Source organism: Canis lupus, chromosome 29, assembly GCF_011100685.1.
Source record: "Canis lupus familiaris isolate Mischka breed German Shepherd chromosome 29, alternate assembly UU_Cfam_GSD_1.0, whole genome shotgun sequence".
NCBI lineage: Eukaryota > Metazoa > Chordata > Mammalia > Carnivora > Canidae > Canis > Canis lupus.
Genome location: NC_049250.1, coordinates 5,784,417 through 5,808,913, shown reverse-complemented (window position 1 = coordinate 5,808,913; position 24,497 = coordinate 5,784,417). Strand labels below are relative to the sequence as shown.

The 24,497-nt window shown below is 38.6% G+C and overlaps 1 protein-coding gene across 5 annotated transcripts in view; it reads left to right on the top strand.

The window, feature by feature from the left end:
- The window catches only part of ATP6V1H (ATPase H+ transporting V1 subunit H), a 161,596-nt gene that overhangs the window by 36,665 nt on the left and 100,434 nt on the right, over window positions 1–24,497 (top strand). For 4 of the 5 annotated variants that reach the window (XR_005380955.1, XM_038579304.1, XM_038579306.1 and 1 more), the window contains exons 3-7: window positions 6,744–6,846; window positions 7,806–7,895; window positions 15,072–15,185; window positions 18,261–18,365; window positions 21,662–21,715. Coding sequence is in view for 4 of the 5 variants with exons in the window: in XM_038579304.1 (XP_038435232.1) it covers window positions 6,744–6,846; window positions 7,806–7,895; window positions 15,072–15,185; window positions 18,261–18,365; window positions 21,662–21,715 (466 nt within the window). In the remaining variant the exon portion in view is untranslated. The remainder of the gene's footprint in view (window positions 1–6,743; window positions 6,847–7,805; window positions 7,896–15,071; window positions 15,186–18,260; window positions 18,366–21,661; window positions 21,716–24,497) is intronic. The other variant, XM_038579305.1, reaches the window with a different exon arrangement.

Below are 24,497 nucleotides of genomic sequence, written 5' to 3'. Positions count from 1 at the left end.
GGGCAAAACCTTCCAGACTGGCTTGGTGAGCAATGTGGGGACAGAGGTGTTGCAGAATGGCTCATACAACTAGTAAAAAGTGTGGATGTTTGAATTTCAAGACCTGGGTTGAATTGTGTTTCTTCTATCTACTAGATTGGTAATTGTAGGTGAATCTTATCTTCTCTGAGGTTCATTGACATAAATGTGAAATGGGGATACATATCTCCGAGTTGTTGCTTAAATAGTGTACTTAAAGTATTAACACAGTTGAATACAAGCATTAGTGTGTTCAATATACTCTCAATAAATTGTAGTTCTTTCCCCTTCTTTCTTGTATGCATTAAGACTTAGCATGCTGGTGTTCTGTATTTATCTGTAAAGTAACGGTTTAATTATTTTTAACCATATTTTATCATACCGACTTTACCTCAGATCTATTTATTTTGGTATATTTATAAGAGTAACTTATTAAGGAAACTCAGTTAAGATTTGGATATACATTTTGAAAAACAAATTGAAGAATCTTTAGTTTTATATTTAGCAGTTTGCTTTGCTGTAAGAGGGACATACAAAAATGTACAAAAATGATACATTTATTTCTGTTAATTTAGTCACTCGTCAAACATTTATTGCCTGCCCTTCAAGTTTGAGGCATTTTTCTAGGTTTCGAAGCTTCAAAAGATAAACTTATTAATCTAGTAGGGAAGTCAAATATATACATAGATAATTTAAATTTAGTTTGTTAACTGAGGTAGTAGAAAGATGCACAGGGGATCATGAGTGGATAGAAAAAGGACAGCTAATCTTATCTCCAGGAGAAGATGGTCTCTTTTCCTGGAGGGGATGGTCAAAGGTAGGGAATTAAAAAGCAGCATGCTGGGTGGGGGATAACACATGTTTTGGAGGCAGGCAGTGGGGAGGGCTGAGGCTGGAGAGACAGCCAGAGTAGCCAATTGTAAAGGCTCCCCCAGGAACACAGTTTTAAAATCACTGTTGTAGGTATTGGGAATGACTGTTGTTTGTAGGTGGGGGTTAGATGTCAGATTGCCTTTTGGCTGGATTGTTCTACTGACAATGTAGAGGGTGGATTTGTGGAAACAAAGCTAGAGCTAGGGTGAGGCTATAGCAGTATCAGGGTGTTGCAATGGATAGAATTGAATAGATTTGAGAAAGTCTTAGTGATCAATTTAATGTATAAGAGTGAAAATGAATCTAGAATGAATCAGGATTCCTACTTTAAGGGACTGGATTGAAATGGGGCCATGGACACAAGGGCAGGAGGAGGAGGGACTTTCTTTTCTTTCTTTCTTTCTTTTTTTTTTTTTTAAAGATTTTATTTATTTATTCATGAGAGACATAGAGAGAGAGGCAGAGACACAGGCAGAGGGAGAAGCAGGCTCCATGCAGGGAGCTCCATGTGGGACTCAATCCCGGGTCTCCAGGATCGCGCCCTGGGCCAAAGGCAGGCGCTAAACCGCTGAGCCACCCAGGGATCCCCGAGGAGGGACTTTCTGATGTTTTCTCTGTTCATCTATATCTGTGTAATTGTTTAAAGCCCCTGTGAAATTAGGATTTTAAGCTCTGTTTCCTAATTTTAGCCTAGAGTGTTTTTAGACTAGAGGACAGGAGTTTCATGTTTATAAAGCTTGACTCTGTTTATAACCTAAATAGAATGATATTGTTATTGATAAGAAAGCACTGGCTGACTGGAGAAGTTCTCTAGCATTGGCATTTGGGACATTTTTCATTCATGGAGATTTAAAAAAATTTTTTTAAAATTTTTATTTATTTATGATAGGCACACTGAGAGAGAGAGAGGCAGAGACACAGGCAGAGGGAGAAGCAGGCTCCATGCACCAGGAGCCTGATGTGGGATTTGATCCTGGGTCTCTAGGATTGCGCCCTGGGCCAAAGGCAGGCGCTAAACCGCTGCGCCACCCAGGGATCCCTTCATGGAGATTTTTAATTGCTTTCTCTTCTGTTCTTCCTTTTCCGAGGCCTCTGTACTACTAAGTTGTGGTTTTGTCCTTTATTCCGTTGTCCATCTCATGCATTTCTTTATAAAACCTTCCTACTCTCTCTGTATGTCTGTACACATATATTCACCAAATGTTACTGTGTGCCTGCTGTTGAGCCAACTGTTGTGGGGACACTGGTGGGTGTGAATTGTACTTGCCCTAAAAGAGCTTAAAAATCATTGGGGATGGCCACAACACATGAATTCTCAGAGAATCCTGTATCACATCTTATTCCGATAAAAGAGTCCCCCAAAGTCAGAAGGCCAGTATGCTCTGTTCCTTACAAACTTTAACATGTTATGAGAATACAGTGTTTTAAAAATGTATGTAGATTTGGTTAAATTTTTTCTTAGTAATTGAACTAGACAGCACATAAATGAATGGGCTTGGCTATCTTTTAGTCAAGCTGGACTCTAGTAAAACTATCCTGAGGATACAAGAATCATAAAATAGCATTCTTCCTCTGGTGTTTAATATCTAATGAGGAAACAGACTTTTAAATAAAAAATTAAATAATAACTTTTGGGAAGCATTAAAAATGGAGATAAATGTGAAGTTTTCTCAAATAACAAAAGCAGGGAACGAATAATTATCTGGAAGCATTGGGAGTGACTTCACAGAACACCTGAAGATACTCGTAGGAGTTGTCCAAGCAGAGGAGCTGCAGCTGTGGTGAGAGAAACCCTAGGGGGAGGAGACGAGCTGTGGAAGAAGGCCCGCTGGGGGAGCTTCCGGTAGTTGGGTGTGGCTCCCTCCTGCCCGTTGAAGGACAGTTTGTGGCACGTTTCCTCACTGGCCCTGTTGGCCCAAATTTATTAGCCATTTTGACACTTCCCTTCCCAAACCATCCATGTCCAGACAAATTCTTTTAGCTCTGTATCCGAAACCCATCTTGGATCTGACCATTTTTCTTGCTCCACACTCACTGCTCTATGTAAGCTGTCATTATTGCCCACATGCTCTCTTCTTACAGCCCTTTGCCTGCTGTTCCTGCTTTTACCGTTCCTCATTGGAGCAACTGTTTTTTTTTTTTTTAATGAAAAATATTGATTTAATTGACTACAGTGTTATGTTGGCTTCAGGAATACAGCATAGTGATTAGATATTTTTATACATTATGAAATGATCACTTGGTGTGTCTAGTTACCATCTGTCACCACACAAAGTTAGAACAATATTATTGACTGTATTCCCTATGCTGTACTTTTCATCCCTGTGACTTATTTATTTTATAACTGGAAGTTTGTACCTCTTAATCCCCTTGGCGTATTTTGCCCTTCCCCTCACACCCCTCCTCTTATGGTCACCACTTGTTCTCTGTATCTGTTAATGTGTTTCTGTTTTGTTTGTTTTTATATTTTCATTTCCCCACATAATGGAAACGTGAAAACGTGCAGTATTTTGTCTCTGTCTGACTTATTTTCCTTGGCATATTACCCTCTAGGTCCATCCATGTTGTACAAATGGCAGATTCTCATCCCTTTTGAGTGGCTGCATGATATTCCATTATGTATACACCACATTTTCCTTATCCAAATGTCTGTTGGTGGACACTTAGGCTGCTTCCACATCTTGGCTGTTGTAAATCATGCAGCAGTAAACATTGAGGTGCACATATCTTTTTGAATTAGCGTTTGTTTTCCTGAGATAAATATCCAGAAGTGGAATTGAAGAGCAGTTCTTTACAGCTCTGTGACAGTCATTTGAAAATATGAATCAGATTATGCAACCCTGTTCACAAACACCCAGCAATTCTGCTTTTCTTGCTCTTTCCAGCTACTGCTGTGCCACTGTCCTTGGACTTATACTTCTGTCTAGAAGTTCCTCCCTAGATTACTTGGCTCATTAACTCGCTTCATGCAGGTGTCTGCACAGGTGGCCTCAGAAAGGCCTTCACTGTAGTGTGCCTGGGTGGCTCAGTTGGTTAAGTCTATGACTCTTGGTTTTGATTCAGGGCATGATCTCAGGGTCTTGAGATCATCAGGTTCCCAGCTCAGTGGGGAGCCTGCTTTCTCTCTCCTTCTGCCCTCCCTGCCCATACACTCTCTAAAATAAGTCTTTAAAAAAAAATAACATGTACATGCTAATACAGGTTTTTCTACCTAGGTGCTAGGTAGAACTGCCGTACAAATTCACAATCTGACTGATATGAAAAAAGTAATGCGGTCAGATGTGTGCTTGAGAAAACTGGCTGGTGGTAGGTAAGAGGGATGTAGGGGAGGAGTGGATCATTACCTGAGGGCTGAGCTACTCCAGAGGCAGGGAAGTCTGGAGGAGAGTGATGCTAGGTGGAAGGGTTGTTAGGACTGGTTGCAGGCAGGTCTCTAGAAAAGAGACAAGAGTCCCTAAGTTGTAGGTTATGGGACTGCTAAAGGAAGATTCAGAAACAAAAGAATTTAAGCAAAAAAGAAAAAGTTACTTAGAACAAATGCAAGAAAGTAAGACTTGAGAAGGACTGGCTTACCAAATAAAAACCAGTTATTTAAATGGAAAAGAAAGCTGTAAAATGATAAGGTCACCAACTGTAATCTTCATTGTACACTTTTTTCATGGTAGAAAAACCACAATTTTTTCACATGATTATCCTATCTGCAAAGGTTGTGATATGCTTTTATATAACAGCATAGCAAAATTTGGGGCTGCAATTGTTTTAGCTGGGAAGTTCAGTTTTATGAAAAAGACTGCATTTGTTTTGGGGCCAGAACTGGACACGATGACCTTGTTATTTTGGTCTATCCTAGGGTACAGAGTGCATTTTTTCTTGCTTGGTATGTGAAGTGCTTAGGCACAAAGATAACAGGGCAAAGTGTCTTTTTTTTTTTTTTTTTTGTTAATTTCATTATCCCATTAGCCAGTCTGTGATGGAGTGTGTGTAGGGATATATGTTAGTGATCTCAGTTCTGTCCTTGTAGGGTCTGGAGTGCCTGTGTGCTTGCTGTGTGGGAGGAGAGGTCCCCATGTGTGAGTGGGCACTGCAGCAGGGTGGCCTGGGCTGGAGCTGAAGACTGTGAGCTACCAGCACAGAGGCTAGCTGGGAGCACTCAGGGAGGATTCAGGGAGTGCAAATGAAGAGAGCCTCCCATAGAACCTGAGGCAGAGGGTAGGAGATAAGGAGTCTGTGAAGAGCACTAATGAATGGCCTGAGAAGGACGAGAAGAATCTGGAAGCTCAGGAAGAGAGTGTCAAGAAATGGTTATGTTTGATATAGAACTTTGCCTGAATTCCTGCTGGGCTCTTTACCTTCCTCGCTCTGTGTTCCCCACTCCATCCCTGGTCTCCTGGGAGCGCTGCCTGCGTAGACTGCCTGTACACCAATCTCCATGTCAAGGCTTGCCACTAGGAACCCAATCCAAGCCAGATCTGAAAAAGGACTATATTTCTGTAACTATGTGTATGGGGAAATTGGCTTCAAATTCATTGTTTCCCTAATTGGGCTTTTGTGGAACACTAGTCTCTCAACATACTTGGGGGGCAGGGGGTGAGGAAGGGCAGTTTTTTAACTACCGAGTTAAAAAATATATTGATGCTATTTGAATGACAAAGCATATTATAAGACATTTTTAATTTTAAACTTACATTTACTTCATGCTTACATCCATCAAGTGCTTTTTCTTGTATTTTTTCATAACTGCTCAGCAGACCAGAGCAGGTAGTATTATAATTGCCATTTTTCTGGTGTGGCAAACGTTGCTCAGAGGGGTAGTGACCTGCTAAAGTTTCACAACTGGAGTTGGAACTCTTCCTCAGATTGATGCAAATTCTATACTTTACCCACTATACTGATAGTCTGAAAAGATTGATGTATGTCCCGAAGTATCCAGTGTCACAGAAACTAGCAAGGCTGTTTTGCTGATAGGTCTTTTTACAAGGTAGTGTCAAATGGGTTGACAAATGGGTTTGAGTTGTTGATGAGCTGAGTGAGTTAGTTGTGAGGTTAAGCTGAGTTGGAAGGGAAGGCGATGATGGTTCAGTTGTGATGATGTTGAATTTGTGAAAATGACAAGAAGTGGAAGATAGTTGGAAATGGTTTGGCAGAGAGAGAAGGCTAAACTCTCGGTTTAAATCTCACTCAAGGAAAGAATTTGGGAGAGAAAAGCAAGATTCCAAGGATTGAGCCTGGAGAGAAGCCTTGAGCAAAGAGCCATTTTCGAGGAAGGGACCCCTGAAAGAAGTAGGAGGAAAGCAGGATAGTGTGGGAGGATTGCCAAAACAGGGGGGTCAAGATGGCAAAGTTATTTTTTCAGAGAGGAGGAGGATCACATTTTTCTGAGTCCAGAGGGAATATGAGAATATGCTGGAGGCAATGATTGTAGAAGTTCATATAAAGTGGCTTTGGTTTTGATGGAGTGGAAAACCAAGTGAATTTTTTGTCTGGGAAGGGGATAGGGTGAGACTTTGGACAGTGCTAAGAGGTGTCAGTTATTGAGTGCTTCCTACTGGCCAGGCACTGCGCTAACTACCTTCTGTGAATCATTTAACACTATCCTCAAATCAGCCGCTAATGGCAATGTGCATATTAGTCCCATCTTGCAGATAAATTAACTCAGGTCCAGAGAGGTTGCATGGTCAGTACGTGGTGGAGCTAAGCTTGTTCTCAGGTCTGTCTGATGCCAGGACCTTGTGTGCCTACCATAGGTGTTAACTACTGAGGAGAGAGGAGAAAGATGAGGAATTCCTGTATCTCTTGCTCACAGTGACAATTCAACTCTTACTAAAGAAAACCAACTTATTCTTACTTTCTAGGGGGCAGATGATTTCTGCTGAAGATTGTGAATTCATTCAAAGGTTTGAAATGAAAAGAAGTCCTGAAGAGAAGCAGGAGATGCTCCAAACTGAAGGCAGTCAGGTGATGGATATAAACATTATGTTATCAATACCTCTGTCATTAAAAATTCTAGAAAAATTTTTTTAATGACTTTGTGATATTCCATTGTAGGTATGTATCATTATTTAGCTAAAAATCCTTTTTTATTGAAAGACATTTGAATGATTTCCAGTTCTCTTTGTTCATTTTGGAAAAATGTTATAATGGGTATGTTTATTCCTCTATCCTTTAATGCATTTCTGAAAATCTTTCTAGGATAGATTCCTGGAAGGGGAATTAAGTTTCAAAGCATATGTTGTTTTTAAAGTTGCTTAACTTTTTTTTTTTTAGAAAAATTTCCCCACTTTATATTTTCACTAGAATATGTTGCAGTCCTACTGTCCATCAGATTTTCTGATGTGGAGTCCTGATGGCCTGAAGGACCCTATATGCAACTCAGTCTGATTCTCACAATAATCTTGGGAGATCTGTGGGGAAACATGCTCTTGGCTCCAGAGAATTTGTTTGTTTTTGTTGAATTCCAGACATTATCACATAGTTAATAAGTTGTAGGATGGAAACAGGTCATGGCCTTCTGATTCTAATCCCTAGTACTCTTGTTGCTGAAGTGTTCTGCTTCCCAGCAAATGCAAAAACAAAACAAAAATAACACCCAAAATCAATGATAATTTTTGGGTGTCTACATAACTTAATCTTTATTGTTAACATGCAGTCAGGAGTTATAGTTGGTAGGTCTATTTAATAGTAGTAAACACTGAAATTTATCACGATGAAATGATCACAAATCTAATGCAAGTCATAGTATGTTTCTCCCATACTTCATCACAATGTTTGTAAAAGATATACATTTTCTGTAATTAGAATCTGTTGTTTAATAGCATTTGTATTATAATTTGTGCAAGATAAATAATATTTTACTGAAATTCCATTAAGTTGTTGTGTTTGTGGTTGAAAATAACATTACTTTCATTCTTTCCCAGTGTGCTAAAACAGTTATAAATTTGATGACTCATATCTCCAAAGAACAGACAGTTCAGTACATACTAACTATGGTGGATGATATGCTGCAGGTACGTATATTCTTTAGTTAAATACATTTGATGACTTGGTGATTTCATTGTTTTCTATTCTGTACAAGTAACAATATTTTTGTTACTTATACCATGAGTTTTCTTTTACAGTTGTAATTGCTAATAGTGTTAAAGATGGGAATGCCCACGCACTAGGTTACAGGATGCCTAGAAGTCAATCTGTATTTTTTTCCATAATACCTCAGTAGTTCTGTGTTGAATACTGGTGATGTTGGGTGAATCACTTGAGGCTTTCTGGATGCTCTTTGTACTTACAGGTGATGTGGCTTCTTTTCTTTCAGTCATTCAACAGATTTCAATGCCCCTGCTATGTTCTAGGCCAGTGCCAAGCACTGGGGGTTCAGTGCTGAATGTAGGCAAGGTGCTTACCCTCAGAAGTCTTGTCTTTTGGAAAACATTTTGTGGGGACACCTGGGTGGCTCAGCGATTGAGCCTGTGGCTCAGGATGTAATGCCAGAGTCCTGGGATCAGTCCCATATCGGGCTTCCTGCATGGAACCTGCTTCTCCCTCTGCCTGTGTCTCTGCCTCTCTCTCTGTGCCTGTCACGAATAAATAAATAAAATCTTAAAAAAAGAAAATATTTTGCTTATCATCTGAGACTTTTCCAGTTGCATAGTTTTTTTTCTTGTTTTACTGTCCCTGAACACAGAGGGGCTTCCCTTATTCACAGTTCTGTATTTTACACCAGAGTATCATCTAGGTTTAAATTGTTGGTGTACAGAGTGGTTCTTTTTTGAGACAGGGAACCTGGCTGCTAAATCCAGTGGCTGACTGCATGTCTCAGGACTTAAAGAACAGTGTCAGTCTGGTTGTTTATGTGGAGCATTGTTTTGTCAGTTTATAAGGAAAAACATTTATTAATGGCCTACTGCGTCCCGTTGTACTAAGTTTTTTTATTGGAGTTCAATTTGCCAACATATAGCATAAAACCCAGTGCTCATCCCATCAAGTGCCCCCCTCAGACCCAGTCACCCCCACCCCCCGCCCACCTCCCTTTCTACCACCCCTTGTTCGTTTCCCAGAGTTAGGAGTCTTTATGTTCTGTCTCCCTTTCTGATATTTCCCACTCATTTTTTCTCCTTTCCCCTTGATTCCCTTTCACTATTTTTTATATTCCCCAAATGAATGAGACCATATAATGTTTGTCCTTCTCCGATTGACTTATTTCACTCAGCATAATACCCTCCAGTTCCATCCACGTCAAAGCAAATGGTGGGTATTTGTCTCTTCTAATGGCTGAGTAATATTCCATTGTATACATAAACCACATCTTCTTTATCCATTCATCTTTCGATGGACACCGAGGCTCCTTCCACAGTTTGGCTATTGTGGACATTGCTGCTAGAAACATCGGGGTGCAGGTGTCCCGGCGTTTCACTGCATCTGTATCTTTGGGGTAAATCCCCAGCAGTGCAATTGCTGGGTCGTAGGGCAGGTATATTTTTAACTCTTTGAGGAACCTCCACACAGTTTTCCAGAGTGGCTGCACCAGTTCACATTCCCACCAACAGTGCAAGAGGGTTCCCCTTTCTCCACAATCTCTCCAACATTTGTTATTTCCTGCCTTGTTAATGTTCCCCATTCTCACTGGTGTGAGGTGGTATCTCATTGTGGTTTTGATTTGTATTTCCCTGATGGCAAGTGATGCAGAGCATTTTCTCACGTGCATGTTGGCCATGTCTATGTCTTCTCTGTGAGATTTCTGTCTTTTGCCATTTCATGATTGGACTGTTTGTTTCTTTGCTGTTGAGTTTAAGAAGTTCTTTATAGATCTTGGATACTAGCACTTTATCTGATAGGTCATTTGCAGATATCTTCTCTCATTCTTTTTAGGTTGTCTTTTAGTTTTGTGGACTGTTTCTTTTGCTGTGCAAAGGTTCTTATCTTGATGAAGTCCCAATAGTTCATTTTTGCTTTTGTTTCTCTTGCCTGCATGGATGTATCTTGCAAGAAGTTACTGTAGCCAAGTTCAAAAAGGGTGTTGCCTGTGTTCTTCTCTAGGATTTTGATGGAATCTTGTCTCACATTTAGATCTTTCATCCATTTTGAGTTTATTTTTGTGTGTGGTCTAGTTTCGTTCTTCTGCATGTAGATGTCCAATTTTCCCAGCACCATTTATTGAAGAGATTGTCTTTTTTCCAGTGAATAGTCTTTCCTCCTTTGTCGAATATTAGTTGACCATAAAGTTGAGGGTCCACTTCTGGGTTCTCTATTCTGTTCCATTGATCTATGTGTCTGTTTTTGTGCCAGTATCACACCATCTTGATGACCACAGCTTTGTAGTGCAACCTGAAATCTGGCATTGTGATGCCCCCAGCTATGGTTTTCTTTTTTAAAATTCCCCTGGCTATTCGGGGTCTTTTCTGATTCCACACAAATCTTAAGATAATTTGTTCCAACTCTCTGAAGAAAGTCCATGGTATTTTGATAGGGATTGCATTAAACGTGTAAATTGCCCTGGGTAACATTGACATTTTCACAATATTAATTCTGCCAATCCATGAGCATGGAATATTTTTCCATCTCTTTGTGTCTTCCTCAATTTCTTTCAGAAGTGTTCTGTAGTTTTTAGGGTATAGATCCTTGACCTCTTTGGTTAGGTTTATTCCTAGGTATCTTATGCTTTTGGGTGCAATTGTAAATGGGATTGACTCCTTAATTTCTCTTTCTTCAGTCTCATTGTTAGTGTATAGAAATGCCACTGACTTCTGGGCATTGATTTTGTATCCTGCCACACTGACAAATTGCTGTATGAGTTCTAGCAATCTTGGGGTGGAGTCTTTTGGGTTTTCTATGTAGAGTATCATGTCATCGGCGAAGAGGGAGAGTTTGACTTCTTCTTTGCCAACTTGAAGGTCTTTTATTTCTTTTTGTTGCCTGATTGCTGAGGCTAGGACTTCTAGTACTATGTTGAATAGCAGTGGTGAGAGTGGACATCCCTGTCTTGTTCCTGATCTTAGGGGAAAGGCTCCCAGTGTTTCCCCATTGAGAATGGTATTTGCTGTGGGCTTTTCGTAGATGGCTTTTAAGATGCTGAGGAATGTTCCCTCTATCCCTGCACTCTGAAGAGTTTTGATCAGGAATGGATGCTGTATTTATACAGCATTATACAGCATTATAGCTCAGGGTCTAAAATGAGTCTCTAGTAAGCAGCATATTGATGGATCTTTTTTTTAAAATCTATTCTGATACTCTGTATCTTTTGATTGGAGCATTGAGTCAATTTACATTCAGAGTAATATTGAAATATATGAATATAGTGTATTAGATGTATTACCTGTGAAATTGCTGTTCCTGTAGATTGTCTCTGTTCCTTTCTAGTCTTTGTTGCTTTTGGTCTCTTTCTTGTGCAAAGGGTCCCTTTTAGTATTTCTTGTAGAACTGGTTTAGTGTTCATGAACTCCTTTAGTTTTTGCTTGTCTTGGAAACTCTTTATCTCTCCTATTTTGAAGGACAGCCTAGCTGAATAAAATATTCTAGGCTGCATACTTTTCCCATTCAGGACAATGAATATATCATGCCACTGCTTTTTGGCCTGCCAAGTTTCTGTGGCTAGATCTCTGCTAACCTTATGAGTCTACCCTTGTAGGTTGAGGACTTTTTGTCTCCTTCAGAATTCTCTATCTTTGCAAGTTTCACTCTGATATGTCTTGGTGTTGACCTGTTTTTGGAGATTCTGAGGGGAGTTCTTTGTGCCTCTTGGCCTTGAGAACCTTTATGGTTCTCAGCCACAATTTGTTCAATTAAACCTCTGCTTTATTCCTGCTCTTCTTCTGGGACTCTTGTGATACAGATATTATTATGCTTTGAGGAATCTCTCAATTCCCTAAATCTGTATTTGTGATCCAGTAGTTTTTTGCCCCCTTTTCTTTTCAGCTTCATTATTTTCTGTAATTTTATTACCTATTCGATCCTCTGCTTCTTCCATCCTCATTGTGATTATATCCAGTTGGTTTTGCATCTCAGTTATAGCATTTTTAAATATCAGCCTCACTAGTTTTTAGGTCTTTTATCTCTGCAGCCAGGGTTTCTCTGGTCTTCCATGTTCTTTGAAACCTTGTTAGTATTATTATGATTGTTACTCTAAATTCTTGTTCACATACATTGCTATGTCTCCTTTGAATAAATCCCTGGCTATAATTTCTTCTTGATCTTTCTTTTAGGGATAATTCTTCCATCTTGTTGCTGTGTCTAGGTTTCTGTCTTTTGCATATTATGAAAGCTTGTTATGTTTCTTGGTCCCAAAAGTAATACACATTAAGAAGGGGTCATGCCCATACAGGTCTAGGGCCTGGCATTTCAGGAAGTGATTCTGGTGTATGCTGTGTCTACTTTGCTGTTGTGTTTGACAGCTCTTTCCCACAGGTTGGTCCTCTGTAGAGTTCCTCCTCCTTGGGGAGTGTTTGGACCTTTAACTAGCTGTGCTTTGATTTGTTTGTTAAGACAAGCCTGGTTTAAAAAAAAAAAAAAAAGATCCGATCCAATAAAAGACAAAAGGAAGAGTAAAAAAAAGCAAACAACCAGACAAAAACTATAAGCTTGATTCCAAAGAATAAAAAAGAAAGAAGGAAAAAAAAAAGGAAAAAGAAGAAAGAAAGCCTGATCCAAAAAATGAGAAAAGGAGAGAAAGAAACCAACAAATGAACCAAAATCTCTAAGCCTGATACCAAAGGAAAAAGCAAAAAAGAAAAAAGAAAAGAAAAAAAAAGTAAAATAAGTAAGAAATAATAATAAAAAAGGAAAGCCTAGTCCTTTTTTCACCATAACTGAAGCTGATGCTGAACACTGTGTGCAGGAGACTTGGTATACACGGGGGGCCTGTGTTGGTTTTTTAAGGGAGAGGCCTGCTAGGCTGGCTCACAGTCAGACTTGCTGTTGTAAAGATGCTCTTGTCAGGTCAGGGGGATAGGGTTTAGTGTAGGGGATTCTGGCCTCTACTGGAGGCATTGTGTTTCTCTCTAAAGTCCTGTGGTACTGGTGGGTGGTTGTGTGTGTGTGTGTGTGTATGTATGTGTGCTTGAGTGTGTAAGATGGCATTCCCTGCCCTTTCATTCCTCAGATGGGGAACTTGCAGCCACTGCTGTTCAGGAAGTCCTTATCGTAAAGCGAAAATCTCCCCTTCTGTGTCTCAGACTTTCATCAGATCCTGTCTTCAATCTGTCTGTGCCCAGGCATGCCCAGTGCCACAATTCTCCTGTGTTTTATCTTTGGCCAGGGGCGGGGATTCAAAACTCCAAATCTTAAAGGGCCCATCAAAGTGCCTTCCTGCTCCCTTACCCTAGAGGAGAGCCTCCTGGTGTGCCCAACACCATTCTGTCCCAGAAAATCAGTCACACGGCTTATGCAGAGTGGCTGGACTTTGTTGTGGTGCATCATAAAAAGCTGTGACCAGGTTATCTGTCCTCCGCACATAACACTTGTGTCCTAAGCTATTGAGTGGCTGCTTAGTGGTGACTCACGGGTCTTTTGTCCTTGGAGAGGCAGCATACAGTCTTCTGAATGTGCTTCAGGAGTATGACCCAGGGGATCCGCACACTGAGACATCTTGTGCGAACCCTGGATGCTGCTCTCTCCCTCTCCCTTCCCCAAAAGGGCTCCCTCCTTTTCATGGCAAACTGTGGCTTTTTTCTCCAGTTCACCACTCTGAATCTCGCATCTGCCACATTTTGTGCTTCCAGTTCTGCAGACTGTTTTCTTAATCCTCAGATCGAGTTCCTTTTGTTCAAAGTGATTTTCTGTTTATCCAGCTGATTTCCTGTTTGAGGAACGAGGCAAGCTCAGGGCCCCCCTCCTATTCTGCTGTTTCAAATCCTCCTCTGCAGGAATTGAAACCACAAAGGACCAGTCAAGGAAGAGGAGTTTTTTTTTTTTTTTTTTTTTTTTTTTTTTTTTAAGATTTTATTTAGTTGAGAATAAGAGAATGAGTGAATGGGGGGAGGGGCAGAAGGAGGGGGAGAGAGAGAATCCTCATTGAGTGAGGGGAGGCCCTTGTGGGGCTCAACCTCACAACCCTGAGATCATGACCTGAGCTGAAATCAAGAGTCAGAGGCTTAAATGACTAAGCCACCCAAGTGCCCCAAGAAAGATGAATTTTAAACTCATTTCTGTATGAAGTGTACTTTATTCATTTATGTGTCAATGATAGTTACAGTTTTAGCTTGGGAAATAATCCACCAATGGAATAAATGATGACCTATTCAAATTTTGAGTCCTTTGATAAAATCAGTATCATAACTTGCAGTTGTTTTTCTGAACTATAGTGATTCATTACTTAAGGAGGTGTTAGTCTCTTCCTCAAATAAGCAACTGTTAGCAACAACCAAAATTAAAAACAATGTATTTAAAGGAGTTAAATGTTGATCTGAAAATTATTGTTTATGTGATTTTTTTGTGCTTTTACCAAATACTGCTGCTTAGCGACTATACTCATTCAGTGAATCAGAAAGTGTATTTGAGCTAGTGAAATGCAGATAAAACTTAAGTGAGAAGTAGAGTGTGCATGATTTGAGCTAAGAATTAATTGTTCCTCAAATCCTATGTCTATCTGCTAGTGTTATATGCTATTTTTTGCTATCTTCATCTGCCCTAATTTTTCTATTATAACATGCTAGGAGTACTCTGATTTTATTTGTGTGGAGACAACATTGGGAAGGGCAGGTCAGAGGTTCAGGCTCAGAAGAAATATACCTTAGATTTCTACTTCCTTCAGGGTTGCGATTTGCTAGCTTGGCTCACTTAAAGCTAATCATAATAACTAAAGGTGATTTTATTTTATACTTTCAAATATTTATTTATTTGAGAATGAGGGAGAGAGAACATGTGCCTGTGCACATGTGTGCGTGTTTATGGGGAGGGGCAAAGAGAGAGGAAGAGAGAATCTCAAGCAGACTCCTTGCTGAGTGTGGAGCCCAGTGCAGGGCTTGATTCACAACCTTGATTGAGATCATGACCTGAGCCAAAATTAAGAGTCACCTAGGCTCCCCAAAGGTGATTTTATTTTTAAAGCATCTATGCCTTCCCCCTTCACCACCCACCATAATAGCAACTGGAAGAAGAAAACACACTGACTAAGGAGACACAGAATGAAAGGTTGAGAAGCAGTGCACAGTAGTAAAATGCATTCTGAATGGTAATATCATTTTTTTCTTTTTTAGGAAAATCACCAGCGGGTTAGCATTTTCTTTGATTATGCTAAACGCAGCAAGAACACTGCCTGGTCCTACTTTTTGCCAATGTTGAATCGCCAGGATCTCTTTACTGTTCATATGGTAAATTTTTAATTGATAAGATTTCTGACTTGGGGAAGAAGCATACTTGGGCTATTTATGACTTGGTAACCTCCCAGTTCCCAAAGGAGTAATGGCTGTGATGTTAACTTTTCAGAGCAGCATTTCCTTATTAATGGTTAGTAATGTGGGGATATTGGGAAGACAAAGGAGATGGAGTCACTCTGATACAGTTAAAGTTTTTGAGAGTATTTGTTGAGTTCATTAGCATAAAAACCTTTACTAGATTACAAGCACAAAGAGCTTTCAATTGTCTGACAGGATTAATCACATTTTAGTATAGAAATATAATTTTTTTAGAAGTAGCTACAGTGTTTACTTTTTATTTATTTACTATTTATTTATTTAAAAGATTTTATTTATTTATTCATGAGACAGAGAGAGAGAGAGAGGGAGAGACGTAGGCAGAGGGAGAAGCAGGCTCCACGCAGGAAGCCCGACGTGGGACTCCATCCTGGGACCCCAGGATCACGCCTTGGGCCAAAGGCAGGCGCTAAACCGCTGAACCACCCAGGGATCCCCTACTTTTTATTTTAATTTAGTAATTACTTGTTTTTTAATATCACAAACACACTCTTGTTTTAAACTTACCCTGAAAGGCTATCTTTGGATGTCTTAACTCTGAACAGTCTCTTATGGAGGCTAGAGAAGGTATGAGAGGAGAGTTGAGAGAATAAATCTTTGTACCAGCTTTTTCTATTCAGTGGGCTGCAGTGCGGAGCTCCTGAGGCTGTTCATTTCAGTAGATGTCTTTGAACTTTTGAAATCAAGGACTACTTTAGTGAAACATTTTTGAGCATGTGTCTTTCTCTCCATATGTATTTATAGTCATTTATGTATGAGTGTATTCATATATTTTGCATTTTATAAAGCCTTTACAAAAAGAGAAATTAAAAAGGAGGACTCATGAAATTATATTTTAAAGAATACTATTTTTAAAGATTTTTATTTAATTATTTGAGTGACAAAGTGAGAGACAACATGAATGGAGAGGGAGGGGCTGAGTGAGAGGGAGAAGCAGACTTCCTGCTCAGCAGGGAGCCTGATGCTGGGGCTTGATCCTAGGACCTTGGGATCATGACCTGAGCCAGAGGCAGGGATTTAACCAACTGAGCCACCCAGGTGTCCCAAGAATACTTTTTTAAAAAACAATACTGTATGTATGTATGTATGTATGTATTTAATTTTTAAAATTTATTTATGATAGTCACACAGAGAGAGAGAGAGAGAGAGAGAGAGGCAGAGACACAGGCAGAGAGAGAAGCAGGCTCCATGCACCGGGAGCCCGATGTGGGATTCGATCCCGGGTCTCCAGGATCGCGCCCTGGGCCAAAGGCAGGCGCCAAACCGCTGCACCACCCAGGGATCCCCTATTTATTTATTTTTTTTTATTGTAGAGACTTGGGTCTTTTTAAGTAGAGACTTGTTTTTATTGTTTGGATACATGGTATAAATGACTTACTAATTTTGGTGGTTTTATAATAAAATAGATAAATATATTAAAGACCACATATACATTTAGGGTAAGATTCAGCATCATTCATTGTGTAGCCAGAACTATGTTTTAATTTCTTTATTATTTAGGTTACTTTTGGCTAATCTCAACAATTCTGAAGGTCGCAGGGTCATTGGTTTACCACATGCTGATGAAGAGCTTATTTCAAGAGTGAAAATGTCATCTCCATTCCTTTATCTTTTCCATGTTGCTTGTGCTTACGTAGCTGATAATGTTTTCAATCCCTGATTTCCTTATAGGAATCCTTTCAAGTCACATATCTTTGTGAAAGTTAGATCAGTTTTAAATGTATCTGTAAATTCACTTAGTGAGGCACATGAAAACATCTGTATGTCACAACTCTGTGCATGATTCAGAGTGCTGTGGTTAGCCTTCCGTGGTGTAGGATTCTAAATCTGCTCTGGCACTTGAATGCCTGCCATACTGACCTTGAAAATATGCCTTCATCGCCTGTGTCCACTATCTTCATGTGTAAGAACAGTTTACCAGTATAGCTGTGATTTTGGGTTAGCTAACCTCAACCTCTCATTCTCTACTAGGATTAATTATTACTGAATAATTGGAGTTTTGAAACAGTGACTTGGTTTCAGAAAGTACTGAAAGAATATTAAATCGGGTTTGTGTATGGACAAGTAGTATTTTATACTGCCTGTGTGTGTGCATAAATATATTTTCCAGATTTATCAAGGTATAATTGACAAATTGTAAGGTATTTAAAATGTACAACATGATGATTTGTTATTCTTATACTGTCTATTTAATAAGAAAATTCATGATTAGTTTTATAGCTTGAAGAAACCTGAGAAATATTTATTTTAAAAGATTTTTTATTTATTCATTCATGAGAGATACAGAGAGAGAAGGGCAGAGATATAGGCAGAGGGAGAAGCATGCTCCATGCAGGAAGCCTGATGCGGGACTCCATCCCAGGACTCTAGGATCACGCCCTAGGCCAAAGGCAGCACTCAAGCACTGAGCCACCCAGGCGTCCCCTGAGAAATCTTTAGATGAGGGAAAAAAGGTTATATCGAGAGATGGGTGTTTAATACCCAGGATGTATTTTTTACTAAGATACAGATTTTTGAGTGTGAGGACTCACAAGGGGCTTGGAATAAATGAAGGTAGCAGCTGGCAATTTGTTGTAGACATTGCTCCAAACTCTGGCAAGTAATTTGGAGAAGTCTATAGGTTTTTGAATAATAGCATCTACAAATTATTAAAAATACTTAGTACCTCCAAAAAAGAAAAAGAAAGACTCTTTTGAGTTTTGCTGGTCTTATAATGAATCCCAATCTTACTTTTGAAACTGAAAATAATACAAGGAATGTCATGAAATTCTTAAAATGTATCTAATTTTGTTTTACCTTAAAGAAACTATTTAAAAATACATTTTGACTCTTTTGCAAAATATATTTTTAAAAATGAAATGCAAACTTATTTTGGATGAGTATTAACAAAAATCATGCAAAATGGTTATGAGTCTTGCTTTTGAATGTGATTTTAGAATCAACATCGTATTTAAATACATTTTTATTTTTCAGGCAGCAAGAATTATTGCAAAATTAGCAGCTTGGGGAAAAGAACTGATGGAAGGCAGTGACTTAAATTACTATTTCAATTGGATAAAAACTCAACTCAGTTCACAGGTAAAAGACACTTTTTTTTTTTTTTTTACTGTTTTTGAAAGGCATGTATACCCATATTAAGCTATTTATGATAATACGTGAAATCACAAAAAAGTTATATTAAATAATGCCATTTTGAGCTTAATAAGTCAAACGACTCTTAGGTATGATATGCTTCACTTTTTCTTTCTTTGACTAGCTTCAACTCAAACCTTTCTATCTTTCTGCCACTTGGAATTTTCATTCATGCTTTTCAGTGGGCAGGGAATCTCTTTGCAGTTGGCTACCAAGATCACACAGGTGGGAGAACTAAAAGGACTTGCACAATTCCAGAAAGCATATTTATGTAAGGCTTGTAAGAAGGGAAAAGAAACAGTATAGCAGGAGACAGAGTGCAGGCAGGTTTCAGGCTGAGAGACTTCAGGTGCAGCTCCCATGTCTGCTTTGGGACCCTGAACCTCCAAGATTTGTGTGGGATACCTTTGGTTTGGGGAGAGCTCCTCACAAGTTTCTAGTGTATCATTTATGTCCTTCTGGCCACAGAACAAGCCAAGCTGTCTGACTACACCAATAAACAAACTGGCTCTGGGTGCTGCCAGGGGAGTTTTAAACTACGGACAGCACATTACAGATCATTGGCCAATCCAGTTATTCTAGTGTTGCCAAAGAGTCCATACCAGGCTTTGAGGCACCCCTGGGTAAGCCTGGAGCTGCTGGATCCAGCTGTAAGATGACCATTGCCAAGTGGCCCCTTTCCAGGATTTATTGTGTCACTCTGAGATCAAACATTTGGGCTTAAGGTTAAATGTGAAGCCTACTTACTGCCATATTGGTTGCTTTCAGACCTCCCTAGTTCTACTTCTCCATGGAGGAAATAGCTGACTGGTTAAAGGACAGAAAATTACAGGTTTTCTGTTTTTGTCTTCATGGTTTCCTAGAACAGGCAGATGATAAGATACTTATGGTGGCTCAGTGGTTCTTTCTTTCAGCCTTCCAGTGACTAATATTAGTGGTAAGGGGAGACTTGGGAATGATCCTCAGAGAAGGAGTGAGATGAAGGTGGGTGGGGAAGGAGTATTCTGGGGAAGAAAGGGTAGAAGAACATGAGATTTTGATGTGGGGATGGCTTATGTGAGGAATGGCACCAGAAAAATAATATTGATAGTGTGTTGTCAGTGTTAGATTGCAAATAAATGTCTATTTGAAATAAGCTTTTGGAAAGTTATAATTCAGATTTCAGGTGACGTTTTAATAGATTTTAATTTGAGGCATAAGAGAGATAGCATGACGTTTTACTTGGGTTTATTTTTTTAAATTGTTGCTTGCTTTTTTTGGGAAGTCTGTCTTTTATATTTGTATAGGGATATTTTGGAGTGTATTGAACATAATTAAGTATTTTTTATGTCAGCATAAATTTTAACAGACTTTTTTGCTTAGTTTTTTTTTTTTTTTTTTTTAAATTCGAGAGAGAGAAAGAGATCACATGAGTAGAAGGAGGGGCAGAAGGAGAGGGAGAGGAGAAGCAGACTCTCTGTTGAGTATGGAGCTCAACACGAGGCTTGATCCCACAACCTTGAGATCATGGCTTGAGCAGAAACCAAGAGTTGGATGCTTAACCTACTGAGCCACCTCGGTGCCTGAGGCTTAGTTTTTACATAGTTTTATAAGAGCCACAAATTTGCAGATTTTACTGACTTTGTGAGATATTTAAAAAACGTGTGATTTAGAACATGAAAAATAGGTGTGTAAAGATGAGATTTTAAATTTCTAAGTGTATATCATTTGGGATCAGAATGCTTAACCTTCCCTTCACCCTTCCTTTTTTTTTTTTTGAAATTAGTTCTTCTGAACAAACTTCATTGTTTTAGTGTTAGCTTTGTGGTAATGGTAGTGAGGCTCTGTTGTAATTTGATTCATAAAATGGAAATCGGTAGGAAAGAATGTATACTGTAGTTTGCTACTAACATTTTGAGTTGTTTCATCTTAGATTTCTCCTTACAAGAATATTTGTTTTGTGCTTCGCAGATGACTTGTCACTTTTGGAATGATTAACTGTGATTATAACTGTCCAGGAATTTGGGGAAATACCTTTATCATCACTAGTGGGAGCAAAATATTTCAGTGTCTAGAACAGTTTTCATTAGAACTGAGCTTCTCAGTATCGGATAAATGCTCTAAAAGAGCTTTTCTTTATCTTTCTGCTGTATTCTTTTTATCCCTAACTCTTTGGCTTTCTTTGGTTATGGTATGGTGTTTCTGCTTTGCAAATCCTGCTACAGAGTGAGGACATCTTCAGGATGCCCAGGCCCCATTCTGGCTTTGTTTCTCAGAGTCTTGTCACTGCTTGTGCTAGGATCTGAATTGCATTCTCTTTCTTGCTGTGGACAAACACTTCTTCCATAGTCTTCTAGCAGGATCAAATCACAGACATGTTATTTAAAGAAGGAAACCTAAGATTATTTGGGATTCTGTTTGCTACTTTGCTTAAATGTCATTTGATGGCACTGTATCTGAAAGGTCTCTTTTTCTCTATCATTAGTGTTTTCTCCCTCATAAAAAGGACCACAATTTCATTATTTTAATAGAAATAAACTTTCAAAAGTCCAAATTAGTTGCAAGTTTGGATATTTTGTTGGCTTTATAGTGACAGGAGCTTTTTCATTTTTGGTAGTTTAAGCAAGCATTATATATGGGTTGGGAGGTTGCCTAATGCTTGACACTTAGTAGATAATAGATAAAATTAGTTTGAGTAAAAGAAAATAAAAATATCCTTTCAGAAATTCATTACCACTTTTCTCTTGCACATTCAACCTTTGACTTTCTACCTTAACTTTTCTTTAGTTATTTCTATGTGTCATTTAGACATTATATAACATATGAAATTCTGATTGTCATTATAACTTGCTAGTATTGCTGTTGATAATCTATTTTTAAGTTCTGTGTGAATCTTCCCATTATTAGGCGCCTATTTTGAAAGCTTTGCCACAGAACATAGTGTAGATCGTTCAACTTAAGACAGTCATCTTACTTGAAAAACAATTCAATAAGTAAGTCCTGAGACTTGGAAATTTGTACCAGCTTCACTTATGAAATTTAGCTGGAGCACAGTATTCAGTTTATTATTGTTCTGTTTAATTATCTGGAAGAGTGTAATATATAGAATATTTTGTGTCATCCTCATGCTTTTTATTAGTTGATAACTCCATTAAGTAGGATTAGGAAAATTATAAAATTTGCTTAGCTCCCTTTCATAAGTTGATTAATTAGGATAAAAATTAAAAACAAAACTAAGTAATAAGTTATTTATTTCGTAATAGAAACTGCGTGGTAGCGGTGTCGGTGTTGAAACAGGAACAGTCTCTTCAAGTGATGTAAGTATATTCCTTCTTAATTCCCTGGCCTCCTAACACCGTGAATATAAGTTATTTTGAGTCATTTAAAAATTTAAAGATGTTTACTAGTCCCCAAATGTAAATCTATATTAACCTTTAGTTAGGTTAATAGCATTGTAAAAACTATAAAACTATATGTTTATGTATATATAAATATTTGTGATCTGTTGGTAGACAGGAGACTTGCTCTTCCCTGTTGCTCTTCTTTTCAGGTCTCTTTATCTTAGACCTGAGAATCAGTGGAAGAGTCTAAAGTCAGATATTCAACTGGAGTGAACAATCATAAGGTTACTCTCTTCAAGCTTCAGTTGTTTGATAGCCTATCCAGTATCTAACAGATACGTGAACAGTGTGTCAGGGAGTTGGAAACAGTTCAGTTACTTGTTACTTGTACTGTATTGCTTAAGGCTTTATGTGGGGCTGCATGCTGACTGGAACCCCCACTTGCCCTTTTCTTGACTAAACTCTCCCCACGTTTTTGTAGAGCCAAAAGTGTAAAGGTTAAAATTAATCATGTCTCCCCAATTCCCTTCTTGGTTGGAGTTCTCTTCCTCATTTGGGAACAGTTTATCTTTGTTGTGTTCTGAATAGTTCAAGAACTGGCAATAAATTTGGACATGTAAGGGTTGGCATGATTAGAACCAGTTGAGAATAATAAACTGAAATAAAAGAATAAACTGAATAATAAAAGAAAGTAAGAAATGTAGGTGAGGTGCATCTATCTTCATTTGTGGGAAATATCTCTGGGAAACTGGAAAGCATCTTCTGAGGATAGTGTCTACCGCCTGCCTGTAGTAGACCTAAATGAAGTTCTGTAGAAGCCATTTAATATCCATATTGATTACCAGTGCTTCTATAATCTGCACGGAATATATCTGTTTGTGTGCTCTGAGACTGCAGATGGCAGCAGAACTCATTTTCAAAGCCAAGAGCAGGGCTTCTCTTGGAGCATGGGTTGAAGGACTTGACAAATAGTGTGTTAGGCCAGAAAATGGCTGTTAGGTTTCTGAAGTGGAATCAGAACAATGTGTAGAACTAGGTGAGCAGTCTTGGGGTCAGACTAGGGTAAGGAGATCGTAGGTTGGAAGTCTAGATATTCAGCCCTAAGCACATGTTTAATTTGAGAATCTTTATTTTCGTAACTTGAATTATTACATTTGAAATTTTGAAAAATTCTTTAATTCATGTATTAGACTTATTGATAAATTTTTAAGAAGGTGTTTTTGGAATTATATATCTTATAAACTTATTTCAGTGATTATTAATGTGTTTGTAAGTTATTATAGTTTATAGGATGAGTTGCAAGCTCTGGTGACATGACATTCTTAATTTTGTTTTTTCTGTGTGGTGTATTGGAAAAACAAAACTAAAAAAAAAAAAGGAAAAACAAAACTAATTAATTGAATTGGCAGTGCATTAGTTAAAGTGGTTTACCTGGTAGACTCCCACACATACATCCCAAATAGGATTAGTATCAGAGATAATCGTAAGGCAAAGAAGGCCTTTAATTTTTGACCTTCTTCCCTTTTGTGCCCTTCAAACTTAAACATACTTGATGTCTCTTCTTGAAGGTTCTTACTATTTCAGATTGCCATCAACTTGGAAAGCAGACTTTAATAGTTGAACGTCAGGTGGTAGCTTCTCCTCTGATATGATTTAATAGAGGAATCTGAATTGATAACTAGTACTTATTGAGCTCTTACTCTGTGCCCGGCACTGCTTTATTCATTCATATTTACATGTCCTTAAATGTTCACACTTCCTCTCTGACTTAGGTATTACTGTGAGCCACATTGGCCGCATAGAGTGCAGTATCAGTTTGCCTAAAGTCATTTAGCTAGAGTAGCAAAAACCCCAAAGAAAGGAGTTTCTTGCCAAGAGAATACATTTTGAGGCAACAGAAGTGCAGTTAGATCTTTAGGCATTTTCCAAGTCTCATAGCCTGCTTGGCCTTGTCAAAATACTGATATATCTTAGAATCCCTTTAGGTTTTCCAAGAGCATAGAAAAGCAGTTTGGGAAATTGCATTACATGATACTGCCACTTGATGTCAGTATAAAACAAACAAAAGTTTTATATTGCAAAATGTGAATAAGAATGATTCAACAATCTTACCTTTAAAATGGCCACAGAAGCATCATCAGAAGTTATAAGCTGATTATTAAAAATGTTTTTATTTAAGTGACATTACACAAGTAGACTTTCCTTAGCATGCCTTCTGTTATCTTTGCTTGAATATGAAAATGATAAATGATGCCAAATCTTACGCACTTGCCTTAAACTCTTCAGTTCTATACTGGCTCTTGAACGTGAGTACTCTCAATCTTCTATTCCGAGGAAGCTACACAGCTGTGGATGTTGATTAGTGCTGATGTCCTGATAAAAAGATGAATATTGCGATCTCTTACAAGCTTTGCAGGATTTAGAAAGAATTTGGGGATTTGTTTTGTTTGTTTTCTTTTTCTTTTTCTTTTTCTTCTGTCCAGCTTTACTTATACTAGTGTGAGAGGGAGCAAGGTGACCACCCATTCGATTGGGTCCTGATCTCTGGCTATTTTGTTGCAGATCCAGTTTAGCATTTGTTACTGCTAGATAAACATTGTCTATTGATAGTAAATAACTTGATTAAGTTGCCAGCCTCTCCTTATTACTTACTTCATCTTGCCTTTTAATGTTCTGGAATAGTTCTGTCCACCAGAACTTTCCATGATGTTGGACAGTTCCAACATTATGGAAATACCATTATGGTAGCCACTGTGTG